The sequence below is a fragment of the Phyllobates terribilis genome, unplaced genomic scaffold (assembly GCF_046119375.1).
Source record: "Phyllobates terribilis strain yellow unplaced genomic scaffold, ASM4611937v1 Scaffold_1__5_contigs__length_1240528914, whole genome shotgun sequence".
Lineage (NCBI taxonomy): Eukaryota > Metazoa > Chordata > Amphibia > Anura > Dendrobatidae > Phyllobates > Phyllobates terribilis.
This window is the reverse complement of record NW_027362761.1, coordinates 36,834,153-36,848,917: the sequence shown is the minus strand read 5'-3', so window position 1 is coordinate 36,848,917 and position 14,765 is coordinate 36,834,153. Positions and strand designations below refer to the sequence as shown.

The 14,765-nt window shown below is 46.7% G+C and overlaps 1 protein-coding gene across 1 annotated transcript in view; it reads right to left on the bottom strand.

The window, feature by feature from the left end:
- SLC25A42 (solute carrier family 25 member 42) overlaps positions 1-14,765 on the bottom strand; it is a 40,268-nt gene that overhangs the window by 19,045 nt on the left and 6,458 nt on the right. The window contains exon 2 of the mRNA XM_073661032.1: positions 96-192. Within this exon, the coding sequence (XP_073517133.1) occupies positions 96-179 (84 nt within the window). The 5' untranslated portion in view covers positions 180-192. The remainder of the gene's footprint in view (positions 1-95; positions 193-14,765) is intronic.

Below are 14,765 nucleotides of genomic sequence, written 5' to 3'. Positions count from 1 at the left end.
TACCACTATATGTTAGATGGTATGTAGATAGCACCATATTAAATCTCTACCTCCAGGTGGTAAAAAGGCTCTGCATTTCTTGTGTGATCTCTTACCTCTGACACCATAGCAGAAGGCAGCACAGTGTGTGCCCCATTTTTGCTTAGACCCACTTGGCTTTCTTTAATACCAGTCTCCATACCACGATTGTTCCTAAAATAAAAATTTAAAAAGATTCAGTCTTTTCAGATCAATATAGAAAAAAGAAAGTTTTATCAGAACAAACTAGAAAATCACCCCTATTTAAAGGGGCATTCTAAAGTTTAAAAGTTATCCCGTTTATGGGATAGGGGATAACTTTCTGATCGCTGGGGGTCTGACCACCTTGGCCCCCACCAATCCTGAGAACCAGGAGCAGTAGTGTACATGATTGATCTCTCCTCCATTCAGCAAGGGCTCTCCAGAGTCCAGGTACTCAGGATTGATAGGAGCCACGGCAGTAGAACCACAAGCAATCGAAAAGTTGTCCCCTATCCAGTGATAATTTTAAAACTTTAGAACACCCCTTAAAGAAGCACTCCAATCAAAATTTTTATCCCATTAGTATATTGCAGCACTGTGTACTTACAATTGTTCATTTTGCCTTTCTACCCAGCTAATTCTTCTGTTTTCCATTAGGTCTATGACATCACATGATTAAAAACTGACTAGCTGAATCCTTCTAAGCTCTATGTAGAAACAGGAGGTCTATTTTACCTGTATTAGTCATCAGTCACAGCAAAAGTCAATGGCAGGGGGGGAGGAGTTGAAAAGGGGAATGATAAATGCAGGGAACAGAGACTTCCTGTTTCTACATAGAGCAAAGAAAAGAGAAGAATTAGCTGGGTAGAAAGGCAAAATGAGCAATAGGAAAGTAAACAGTGCTATATAATATGATGACTGCAATATATTAAGAGGATAAAAACGGTGATGGGAGGAGGGCTTCTTTAAGCCATACCCAGTCTGCAGTGTGTGTGTTTGCCCAAAAAAAAATTACATATATAATTTGCAAGTTTTCCATAAACAAGATGGACATTGTCCAAACCAGCTGATGTGTATGGGGATTTCCCAACTCTTCCCCCCCCCTCCCCATCACATGTCAGGGGAAAGAAGGACTGGGCATTCTGGATGTCAACAGTCCGCAGCTTCCTTGGTTTTCCCTGTGCAGGGAGATTGAGAAATGTAAGCATTGAGGAGGCTTTAGCACTCACCCAAGCGCCCCTTCAAACTGAAAAGAATAGGTCTTTTCTATTCAAAATTACTGTACCAACAACATGCAGAAGCGGAGATCTGCCCCTGTGGGAAGAAAATGACAAACTAGATCCCCACTTTGTGTAGGTGTGTGACATGGGAGGAATTTAGATTTTGTGATACCCTTTAAGACCTAAAGGGTTATTACCAAGATGATACGGTATTCCTTATCTATAGGAAAGGTACTGACTGCTGAGACCTTCAACGAATCCAAGAAGGGGGCTCTGGAAACCAGACTGTACAGAGCCTCATTTTAAATGGAGCAGTGGTGAACATTTCAACATGTGTTTCATTCACTGACTGCTAGAAATACCTGAATGCTAGACTCCGCAGTCCCATAGACAATGAATGGAGTGGAGGCCGAGAATGCAAACTTCCCTTTTATTCAACACGTAACCCCCCCTCTGCAGATCCTTGGTTCCAGAGTACCATTCTCTGGATTGCTGAGGACCCCAAATGGAAGACATCCAGCGATCAGTAAGTTATTGCCTATCCTACAGATAAGAGATAACTTACTATACGAGGAAATACCCTTTAAGGCTACGTTCACATGTGTATTTGGAGAGTTTTTGATTTTGAAGATTTTTGGCAGCATTTCTGCACCTATTAACCCCTTAGTGACAGAGCTAATTTTGACCTTAATGACCAGGCCAAATTTTTTAAATCTGACCACTGTCGCTTTATGTGCTATTAACGCTTCAATGGATCCCAGTGATTCTGAGACTGTTCTTTCATGACATATTGTATCATGTTAATGGTAAATTTTGGTCAATAGGATTTGCGTGAAGAGTGAAGGCAAAATGGCCAACAAGTGCTAAGCATCTCTGGGAACTCCTTCAAGATTGTTGGAAGACCATTTCCGGTGACTACCTCTTGAAGCTCATCAAGAGAATGCCAAGAGTGTGCAAAGCAGTCATCAAAGCAAAAGGTGGCTACTTTGAAGAACCTAGAATATAAGACATATTTTCAGTTGTTTCACACTTTTTTGTTAAGTATATAATTCCACATGTGTTAATTCATAGTTTTGATGCCTTCAGTGTGAATGTACAATTTTCATAGTCATGAAAATACAGAAAAATCTTTAAATGAGAAGGTGTGTCCAAACTTTTGGTCTGTACTGTACATATAGTGGGGAAAATAAGTATTTGATATACTGCAGAATTTGCAAGTTTTCCTACCTATAAAGAATGGAGAGGTCTGTAATTTTTGTCATGGGCAACATTGAGGTTTAGCTCCCTCCAAAGATTTTCTTTTGAGTTCAGGTGTGGAGACTGGCTAGGCCACTGCAGGGCCTTGAAATGCTTCTTATGAAGCCATTCCTTAGTTGCCCTGGCTGTATTTTTCAGATCATTATCATGCTGGAAAACCCAGCCACGACCCATTTTCAATGCTCTTACTGAGGGAAGGAGGTTGTTGGCCAAAATCTCGCAATATATGATCCCATCCATCCTCCCTTCAATACGGTGCAGTCGTCCTGTCCCCTTTGCAGAAAAGTACCACTAACCCTAAGCCCAACCTTAACCTTAAACCAAAGCCAGACCTCAACCTCAACCACTAAGCCCAACCCTAACCTCAACCTTAAGCCCAGCCCCCAAGTCAAAGCCCAACCTCAAGTCCAAACCCAACCCCCACCTTAAGCCCAACCACTAAGCCCAACCCCAAGCCCAAACCTAACCCTAAACCGTAACCCCAACCCCCATGCCCAAAGGCTAAGAATGAAAGAAAAACAAATCAAAATAAAAAAGGTATCTAAAAGGCATGACACATGGGGATGACATACTAATTATTGGCTTTTGATCACTGTGCCAACCCCAACCCTTACCCCAACCCCAACAGTAAGCCCAACCCCAACCGTAATCCCAAACCCAACCCTACGCCCAACCCTAAGCCTTAACCCTAAACCCAACCCTACGCCCAACCCTTAAGCCCAACACCCTCAACCACAACCCCTAAGCCCAACCACAACCCCTAAGCCCAACCACAACCCCTAAGCCCAACCACTGTTATGATCTGCTACAAGCACTAAGGAAAGACAGGAGATCTGTCCCTACAATAGAACTAAACTGGATCCCTACGATGTAACGGGGAACCTGATCCTGCGATCAGACCCGCTAAAGTCCTCGGCTAGTCTGTACGAAGACCTATAGATGCAAGGGAGGGATCCCTACAAGAACTAGGGACTGGGATAAAGTTGGACACCTCCTAGCAGAAATTGTAGCAGTAAAAGACAAACACACAACATAGAACATAAAGGTCCGAAGACCTAGGTAAACTGACTGAGAACGGTAACAGAGCACCAAGCTAGCTCAAGAGTAGTAAATACAATGAAGTCCAGCAAGGCCAGGAGGGCGGAGCCGGATTAAATAGGCAAAAATGGTCATGTGACCAGCAAACTAGAAAAAACCTAACAGGAGAGTTCTAACAACCACAACCCCCAAGTCCAACCACAAACCCCAAGTCCAACCACAAACCCCAAGTCCAACCACAAACCCCAAGTCCAACCACAAACCCCAAGTCCAACCTTAAGTCCAACCACAAACCCCAAGTCCAACCTTAAGTCCAACCACAAACCCCAAGTCCAACCACAAACCCCAAGTCCAACCACAAACCCCAAGTCCAACCTTAAGTCCAACCACAAACCCCAAGTCCAACCTTAAGTCCAACCACAAACCCCAAGTCCAACCTTAAGTCCAACCACAAACCCCAAGTCCAACCTTAAGTCCAACCACAAACCCCAAGTCCAACCCCAAGCCCAACCACAAACCCCAAGTCCAACCTTAAGTCCAACCACAAACCCCAAGTCCAACCACAAACCCCAAGTCCAACCACAAACCCCAAGTCCAACCTTAAGTCCAACCACAAACCCCAAGTCCAACCTTAAGTCCAACCACAAACCCCAAGTCCAACCTTAAGTCCAACCACAAACCCCAAGTCCAACCCCAAGCCCAACCACAAACCCCAAGTCCAACCCCAAGCCCAACCACAAACCCCAAGTCCAACCCCAAGCCCAACCACAAACCCCAAGTCCAACCCCAAGCCCAACCACAAACCCCAAGTCCAACCCCAAGCCCAACCACAAACCCCAAGTCCAACCCCAAGCCCAACCACAAACCCCAAGTCCAAGCCCAACCACAAACCCCAAGTCCAAGCCCAAGCCCAACCACAAACCCCAAGTCCAACCCCAAGCCCAACCACAAACCCCAAGTCCAACCCCAACCACAAACCCCAAGTCCAACCCCAAGCCCAACCACAAACCCCAAGTCCAACCCCAAGCCCAACCACAAACCCCAAGTCCAACCCCAAGCCCAACCACAAACCCCAAGTCCAACCCCAAGCCCAACCACAAACCCCAAGTCCAACCCCAAGCCCAACCACAAACCCCAAGTCCAACCCCAAGCCCAACCACAAACCCCAAGTCCAACCCCAAGCCCAACCACAAACCCCAAGTCCAACCCCAAGCCCAACCACAAACCCCAAGCCCAACCCCAAGTCCAACCACAAACCCCAAGTCCAACCCCAAGCCCAACCACAAGCCCAACCACAAACCCCAAGTCCAACCCCAAGTCCAACCCCAAGCCCAACCACAAACCCCAAGTCCAACCCCAAGTCCAACCCCAAGCCCAACCCCAAGCCCAACCACAAACCAAGCCCAACCCCAACCCCAGTCCGCAAGCCCAAGCCCAACCCCAACCCCAGTCCGCAAGCCCAACCCCAACCCCAGTCCGCAAGCCCAACCCCAACCCCAGTCCGCAAGCCCAACCCCAACCCCAGTCCGCAAGCCCAACCCCAACCCCAGTCCGCAAGCCCAACCCCAACCCCAGTCCGCAAGCCCAACCCCAACCCCAGTCCGCAAGCCCAACCCCAACCCCAGTCCGCAAGCCCAACCCCAACCCCAACCCCAGTCCGCAAGCCCAACCCCAACCCCAACCCCAGTCCGCAAGCCCAACCCCAACCCCAGTCCGCAAGCCCAACCCCAACCCCAGTCCGCAAGCCCAACCCCAACCCCAGTCCGCAAGCCCAACCCCAACCCCAACCCCAGTCCGCAAGCCCAACCCCAACCCCAGTCCGCAAGCCCAACCCCAACCCCAACCCCAGTCCGCAAGCCCAACCCCAACCCCAACCCCAGTCCGCAAGCCCAACCCCAACCCCAACCCCAGTCCGCAAGCCCAACCCCAACCCCAACCCCAGTCCGCAAGCCCAACCCCAACCCCAGTCCGCAAGCCCAACCCCAACCCCAGTCCGCAAGCCCAACCCCAGTCCGCAAGCCCAACCCCAGTCCGCAAGCCCAACCCCAGTCCGCAAGCCCAACCCCAGTCCGCAAGCCCAACCCCAGTCCGCAAGCCCAACCCCAGTCCGCAAGCCCAACCCCAGTCCGCAAGCCCAACCCCAGTCCGCAAGCCCAACCCCAGTCCGCAAGCCCAACCCCAGTCCGCAAGCCCAACCCCAGTCCGCAAGCCCAACCCCAGTCCGCAAGCCCAAGCCAAACCCGCAAGCCCAAGCCTAAACCCAACGCATGACACACGGGGATGACATACTAATTACTGGCTTTTGATCATTGTGATAGACCCCATCACCAGGGCCGGCTCCAGGTTTTTGTGGGCCCTAGGTGAAAGTCTCAGTGGGCCCCTTTAACACATACCACGATTTATGATGCATAGATACCACAGAGAAATATAGATATAGTACAATGCAAAGATTTCACTTCTTACATTACATGAGCAATATCTATTGTAAATTCAACAATAGCTCAGAAACTGGCGAATCACTCCACACAGGATACTGGCCCCCATATAACGCTCCATACAGGATACTGGCCCCCATATAATGCTCGATGCAGACTGTTCCCCCCCACATAATGCCCCACGCGGGCTGTCCCCCCCCCCCCCACATAATGCCCCATGCAGGATGTCACCCCCCCCTTATAATGCCCCATGCAGGATGTTACACCCCCCTCCCTTATAATGCCCCATGCAGGATGTCACAGGGCACTTAAATACTCAAAACAGCAGCAATCAAGGTGAGTTCTGAACACTGCTGTTACAGGCAGACGCTGGCTATGTAACAAAGCAGACATCTGCCTGGTATGGAGCAGGCTCAGCTCCTGAACCCGCTCCATACAAGCACATCCCAATGGTGACAATTATGACAAGGTTAGCAAATTTCACTTGTCTGTTCCTAAATGTGGAAAGACAAATGGAATTCCCTAACACATGTGAAAGAGTCCTAATAGATTTAGTAAAGGTGCCTCAAGCATATGAATGTTATTACACACCACAATGGACTGTTACATACATGCATCTTACAAAAATACATATTATTCCAGATACGTAGACACGCACAAACACATCAGTACATGAATACATCATCTGAACCACCATCAATTGTAATGTCAGGTCAGACCCATATATCTTTGTATCGCATAAACCTACAACTCCCAGTATGTAATTAACAATAGAGATACTGGGAGTGGTTATCAGTCATCATCAGACTGCGGACCATACAGGAACCACAGTACTGATGAGACGCAGGCAGTATCACAAATGAACATTTACATCCAGGTATCTTATCTGAGAAGTCTTCTCTGATTACAGTCGTTCTCTTTCTTTTCTTCATGTTGTCCAGACGCCATGATGAGTTGTCTCATCCACAGCTCGTCTCTGCAGACTTCCATCTTCTCCGGTCTTCTGCAGCACATCCCCACACGATGCCCTTAGAGATACAGTGTCATTATAATGCTCCTGAATAAAAATATCTACACTGAGCCCCTGAATAAACCTAACTCTTACAATGCTCCATGCACAAAAAACATGACATACACTCTACCCTTCTTATGGTACCTGCTCTCCACACTGTCCTCTCCTTAACATACTGGGCCCCCTCTTCACACTGTTCTCTCACACTGTGTCCCCCCTATACTGCCCCGTCTCTATACTGTGCCCCTTCATCACACTCCCCCTCCTCAGCATACTGTTCCCTCCTTGCTGTGCCCTCACACTGTTTCCCCCATACTGCCGCATCTCTATACCTTCCCCCACACTACCTAGTCACTGTGCTGTGTCACCTCACACTTTTCTCCCTCCATACTGTCTCCTCACACTATTCCCCCACTCTCCATACTGTTTCCTCATACATCCCCCTTCCCCATTCTGTTCCCGCACCCATTCCCACCCCTCCCCTGGTTCACCATACTGTTTCTTCACACATGTCTCGCTCCATCCACCAACGTCACGTTGCACCACAGACTGTCCAGGAGTTGGCGGATGCTTTAGTCCAGGTCTAGGAGGAGATCCCACAGGAGACCATCCGCAACCTCATCAGGAGCATGCCCAGGCATTGTAGGGAGGTCATACAGGCACGTGGAGGCCACACACAATACTGAGCCTCATTTTGACTTGTTTTAAGGACATTACATCAAAGTTGGATCAGCCTGTAGTGTGTTTTTCCACTTTAATTTTGGGGGTGACTCCAAATCCAGGCCTCCATTGGTTAATAAATTTGATTTCCATTGATGATTTTTGTGTGATTTTGTTGTCAGCACATTTAACTTTGTACAGAACAAAGTATTCAATGAGAATATTTCATTCATTCAGATCTAGGATGTGTTATTTGAGTGTTCCCTTTATATTTTTTTGAGCAGTGTATAATAAATCTTCGGAAGACCACACAGACATGCAAAAGCGCGTTTACACACAGGAAAACAAGCGCGCACAGACACATACTAAGGGCTCTTTCACACGTCAGTATATGCGGTGACAGTTTCCATATGTACCAGGGACATTGGTACACCTAGACCCATTCAAATGAATGGGTCTGTGCACATGTCAGTGTGTTTCCACTTTCCACAGACCATGTGGTGTCCGTGGGCAAAACACGCTGACATGTCTGTTTACCTGCTGCATTGGCCACAAAACGTCCCGAACACTGATGACGGTTAGCGCTCTTCCCAAGCACCGGGTGCTGAGTGCTGCCCTCATCATAGATCCCTGCCGGCGCTGCGATCAGCAGCAGCAGGGTCAACGATGAGAGTAGTAGACTACTCCCGTCGTGTCCAACTGTAAAAATAGGAATAAAATAAAAAAATACTCACCTCTCCTAAGTGTCACCCGTTGTAATCCGTGAGCGCTCACGCCGAGGAGAATGACTCCTGCAGCGAGTGGGCCCTGGAGCTGCACTCAACAAGCGGCCCGCTCACTGCAGGAGTCATTCCCCTCGGCGTGAGCGCTCGCACGGATTACAGCAGGTGACACTTAGGAGAGGTGAGTATAAGGATTTTTTTATTTTATTTTTACAGTTGGACACGGCGGGAGTAGACTACTACTCTCATCATTGACCCTGCTGCTGCTGATCGCAGCACCAGCAGGGATCTATGATGAGGGCAGCGCTCAGCACCCGGCTCTTGGGAACAGCGCTAACTGTACACTGATTCCCAAGCGCCCGTATGTGTCACATTGATGACACACAGGTGGACACGGATATCTCCAGTCCCGTAAATATCAGGACATGTGAAAGAGCCCTAATATACACACGCAGATACACATACTCACAGAAATGGGGACACGTACACACACACACACACAGACACAAAAATGCAGACACGCAGGGAAGCACGCACACACGTGTGAAGACACATACACACGTAGACATGCAGGCACTCAAATACATACACACAGACACAAACACGCGCATGCAGGCATATACACACACATGCAGGCATACACACATTGTACACACATGCAGGCATATATACACACACACACACACACACAAATATTACTACCTTGGCTTGTCTCCAGTCCGGCCCCTATAGTGTACAGAAGCACTCCTAAGGCAGGAGACTGCAGTGCAGGGCGCGCTGTGACATCACTTTTAGCAGACGTGGGGCCTTGTCTGCTAAAGTGTGACGCTGCAGTTCAGCCCCTGCTCTCAGGCCCCTCCCGCTACTATCCTGGGCATCGCGGCGGTGAAAGTGCGTGCGGGCGCCCTTAAAGGGCCCGCGACCACTTTTTTTGTCTTTTTTTTTTTTTTTTTAAATTCTCCACTGTCTTCTCTGCAGGTGCCCCAGGGCCCACCGGGAAATTTCCCGGCACCCCGCCAGGCCAGTCCGAGCCTGGCCGGAATCATGTAGAATCCAAATCTATGTCTCTTTGGTTAAAGCCATGCTTCCAAGCTGATGGTCTTAGAGAGTTTGATCTTTGCATCTCCTTGTAAAGTCTTTCTGACTCTCCTTGATTCTGCTTGCAGCAATACAGACATCTCTGTTTATATTTACATCTGTGTAAGGTCATCAGTCACAGGTCGGGGGGGAAAGGTGCAGCACTCAGGTCTCATTGTTTGAGCATTTAATGAATTTGCGTAGTTTGTCCTCCTGTTTTGTGAGTCACCAAGCCACAGGGTCCACACATTGGTTAATCAACATAATTAGCAAACATTCATTGCTCCACGGACCAATAGAAGTCAACATTCAGGGTTATACAAAAAATCATATGGCTTTCTTGGCCAGCCACAGAAATACGCATACATTTACAAGTCAACACAAAAGATAATAGTGTATTTCTCTTGAATTAACAAATCTAAATGACTGGCTGATTAAGATTATAAACTGTATCGTCACAACAGGATACCTTTATTGGAGCTATTCTGGCAGCACAAGGTGGCCCTACACAATATTAGGCCAGTGTTTAAATGCTATGGTTGATCAGTTTGAGAGAATATGAATAAGTTTGAGTAATATATGGCTATAAAGTGTCACTTTTTCTCATGGTTTAAAAATGAGGCAAACCGTCATGTTAGATAAATGAACTTCCATCACAATTTACTGTGTGGCAGTAATCAACCTGGAAAAAAATGGCAGTTGTCCTATACAATGACAATTATAACTCAGTACAGCAATGGCACAACAGGTTTGGCATTTTGTCACTTGTTTTTAGACCAGCAGAGGTTGCAATGACAAAACTAAAGTCACTAAATGAAAGCTATAGCCTTGTCTTATGTCAGGTGTGACATAAGACTTATGTCAGGGCACTATTAGCACGGTTCTTCACTACTTACTATTTGCAAGCTTGGCAACCAGTTCAGGCGATTATGCCAACACTTTAGTACTGAAATCAAAAACTGGAAAAGAAAAATTCCAATAAAACTCTGCATCATACCCAGCACCTAATGATTAGAACTGTGTTCTCCTAACTTTCCTCAAGAAAACGGTTTTCCTACAGACCTGTAACAGGACCAACACTTTCACCTGCAACCAGTGCACATGAAACTGATCCTGCTGGATGGTGTGCACGGCACTGTTGGTAGGGCACTGTGGCATTGTACAGGACCCACAAGAAACAGTACGGAGAAAAGCTGGGCAAAGTATAAAAGCATTAATACAGTATGTAGGTGACAATATACAATTAGAGAGGGCGTTCAGTGTTATGCAAGACGAATACTTCTATAATAAAAAGTTCAGCAACTCATTATACTTTAAGTTTCAGTATCTTACCATTTTCAAGATCTCTGTTCATTGCCAATGGATATAATTATTCTTACATACATCAGGAGGTTGAAAACGTTGCAGATCTGCTCAAAACTGAGAGTTTGTTGCAATTGTATTCAATCAAGACAATCCTATATGAGCCAAGGGTGGCCATACACATAGTGGCAGCTTATTTCCCTCTCCCCACCTATCGTCAATATACTGTATATGTACAGTGGAGAGGACTAGCATTCATCCAGCTGCTAGTGAAGGTGTATGAGTAGCTTAATAGGGTTCCTTGGTAACGATCACTTCCACCTCGGAAGGCAAAGCGTCACTGATAATGAAAAGCCATAGATGTCATAGGAGGCATAAACATTACTTCTCATCATTGCTCAACTTCAAGTGAAGGAAGGGAGAGGTGCTGGAGAATCCCACCAGTTATCCACACTTGTCCTATACCTATAGTTATAATCTTGGCAAAAATACATATAAAAATGACAATTGGGCGTCCATATTTCCCTTGTCAATAGGGCGTTTCCTTTCACGGCCTGTTTTCTAGAAAACAGCCTTCATGCAGAGATATATCGAAAGGGGGTTGGTGCCCCGGGGGTTGCGCATCCATGTATTTCCGTCATTTAATGTGGTGGTGGAGGATTTTAAACTAGCCTGGGAAACAGTGGCACTCACTTGCTACCATAGTTTTATGGGCCTTTTAATAGATCACAATGAGAAGTCAATTATTGATATGGAGTCAGAAATCAGAAAGATACAAGAGACACTTTCCTCGCAACTTTCGCAAGAGGAACAGACTAAGATGACTGAGATGTTGGATCGAGAATTTGCTAAATGGGAGAAGGAGATAGTAGAAACTAAAACTAAAAAATATCAGAGGGACATTGCTGATTTTAGGAATGGTCGTGTATACAGATGGAGAGGTAATACTGGAAAAAAAAAAAAGAGTAAAATCTTACCTGCTACTAATAGCTAAATCTAATGGTCACTACTCCCTGCTGATTCTCTTGGATCTCTCTGCAGCATTCGACACTGTGGATCACCAGCTCCTCACTATGCTCCGCACTATTGGCCTCAAGGACAGTGTTCTCTCCTGGTTCTCCTCCTATCTCTCTGACCGCTCCTTCTCTGTATCTTTTGCCGGCTCCTCCTCCTCCCTACTTCCCCTTACTGTCGGGGTTCCTCAAGGATCAGTCCTAGTCCCCCTTCTTTTCTCCTTATACACCGCTCCTATTGGACAAACAATCAGCAGATTCGGTTTTCAGTACCATCTCTATGCTGATGACACCCAATTATAGACCTCTGCTCCGGACATCACCCCTGCGTTACTACAAAAAAACAGTGATTGTCTTTCTGCTCTGTCTAACATTATGTCCTCCCTCTACCTAAAACTGAATCTGTTAAAAACTGAACTACTCGTCTTTCCTCCCTCCACTAATCTACCTGTGCCCGATATTGCCATTTCCTTTTGTGGCTCAACCATTACTCCCCAGCAACAAGCCCGCTGTCTTGGGGTCATTTTTGATTCAGATCTTTCTTTCACTCCTCACATCAAATCACTCGCTCGTTCATGTCATTTACACCTCAAAAACATCTCAAGAATCAGGACTTTTCTCACCTTTGACTCGGCAAAAACTCTTACTGTAGCTCTTATTCATTCTCGTCTTGACTATTGCAACGCTCTACTAAATCGGTCTCCCTCTTACTAAACTCTCCCCTCTCCAATCCGTCCTTAACGCAGCAGCCAGGATCATATTGCTCGCCAACCGCTACACCGATGCCTCTTCCCTGTGCCAGTCATTGCATTGGTTGCCCATCCAATATAGAGTTCAATTTAAACTTATCACGCTTACCCACAAAGCGCTCCATGCTTCAGTACCCCCCTACATCTCCTCTCTTGTCTCAGTCTACCACCCTACACGTGCCCTCCGTTCTGCAAATGACTTAAAACTAAAATCCTCCATAATCCGAACTTCCCACTCCCGTCTCCAAGATTTCTCGCGTGCTACGCCAATTCTTTGGAATGCACTACCCAGGACAGTTTGATTAAGTCCCAATACCCACAGTTTCAAGCGAACCCTAAAAACACATTTCTTTAGACTGGCGTATCGCCTAAACACACTCTGTCCGTCCCAGTTTTCCCCCATATTAAAATCTTCTTCAACTTCAGGTTCATACCAACCATGCACTTAATAGCCTCTGTCAGGACTGTACACATACTGGCTGGCGACCAGTCCATGTATTATTATTTATCCCATTTAGTATATCAAGGCTGCATTATACAATATATGTACTTTTTACCTTTTGTGTCTCCCCCATTTCCTCATAGACTGTAAGCTTGCGAGCAGGGCCCTCATTCCTTTCGATATGAGATATGCTTATTCCGTATTGTCTGTATATGTCCCCCCTAAAATTTGTAAAGTGCTGCGGAATATGTTGGCGCTATAAAAATAAAAATTATTATTATTATTATACCTGCTGAACTGGTTCCATTAGGCCCTCCAGCATCATCACTATCCTCCCTTGATGAGGAACCATCAGGGAGTGAAGAAGTTTGAAATAGACCCTTGACCAGAGCTGGGTTGACTAAGAGCAAGGGACCCAGAGATATATCTAAAAAAGGCTAATTATCGCCTCGAGCTAAACAAAAGTCGAATCAGATGGAGGTAATTAATTTGTCAAATTTGACCTTGACTAAACCTCAGATTGAGGTATTAAAACTAGGCCTTACCTTTGTCCCCAGCTCTAACTTTGACTCTTTTACTGTAGCCAAGGATCTGAGCCTGTTCCTTCAGAAACTTATATTACATAAACTGCATACTAGACGCCCGACTATCTCAGTCTCTACCCCCACGTCTTCTTCCCAGATTGAGACAGATGCACTATTGACCTTGGAGGAATTGGAGGAGGAGTCGAACCCCACGACTAAAGGTAAATTTCCGCAGCATGTATACCTGAAGTCAATGACGTTTCCCCCCTTGTCGTTATGTCCCCAAGTTGAAATTTTTAACACACTGGTCCTTAGAAAACTTGAAAAATTGAATACCCGCAGCTCTAGATCTAACCTCTCCTTTAAACAAAGGGAGGCTCTTCGTGAGTTGAGGGATCTAAAGGGGGTTGTTATTAAACCGGCCGACAAGGGGGGAACCGTTGTTATTTGACCGTCGGATACGTATGAAAAGGAGGTGATGCGCCAGTTGCGCAACAAATCATATTATGAACGACTCCACTTCAACCCCATGGCCCGGTTCTCTATGGATCTTGCCTGTGACCTCGAGGATGCCCTTGATAGGGGTATCATTACAAAAAAGTTGTTGGAGGGCCTCCTCGTCAGGGTCCCAGTGATCCCCACCTTCTATTTATTATCAAAGATTCACAAAAATCCACTGACTCCACCGGGTCGTCCGATTGTCTCTGGAATTGGGGGGCTGTGCGACATGACATGTAATTTTATTGAATACTATTTGCATCCACTTGTTGAGACGCTGCCCTCCTATGTCAGGGACACTTCGGACGTCCTGCGGTTGGTGGATAGACTTACACTGGAGGGTGGGGTATCGCTGGTTGCCGTTGACGTGGAGGCCCTCTACACTAGTATTGAACACCATCACGGATTGAGGGCAGTAAAGTACTTTTTGGAGAGGAGTAGCCTGGAGGCATCGCTCTGCTCTCTGATTCTTACCCTATTAGAGTTTGTTCTCAAACACAACTTCTACCTGTTCGGGGACCGGTTCTACTTACAGAGGAGGAGCACTGCGATGGGCAGGGCCTGTGCTCCGTCGTACGCAAACCTCTTCCTCGGTTTCTGGGAGAGGGAGGTTTTCGGTGGCGAGGCTCCGGCCGCGGCCCATGCGCAGTGTTGGCTCCATTACATTGATGACATTCTTATAATTTGGGATGGATCGGTCTCCGAGCTGGAGGGGTTTATCTCCTCCCTGAATACGAATGATTATAATATCAACCTCACCTTTAAACATCATCTGAACAGTATTGATTTCCTGGATATCAGGATTTCAATTCATGA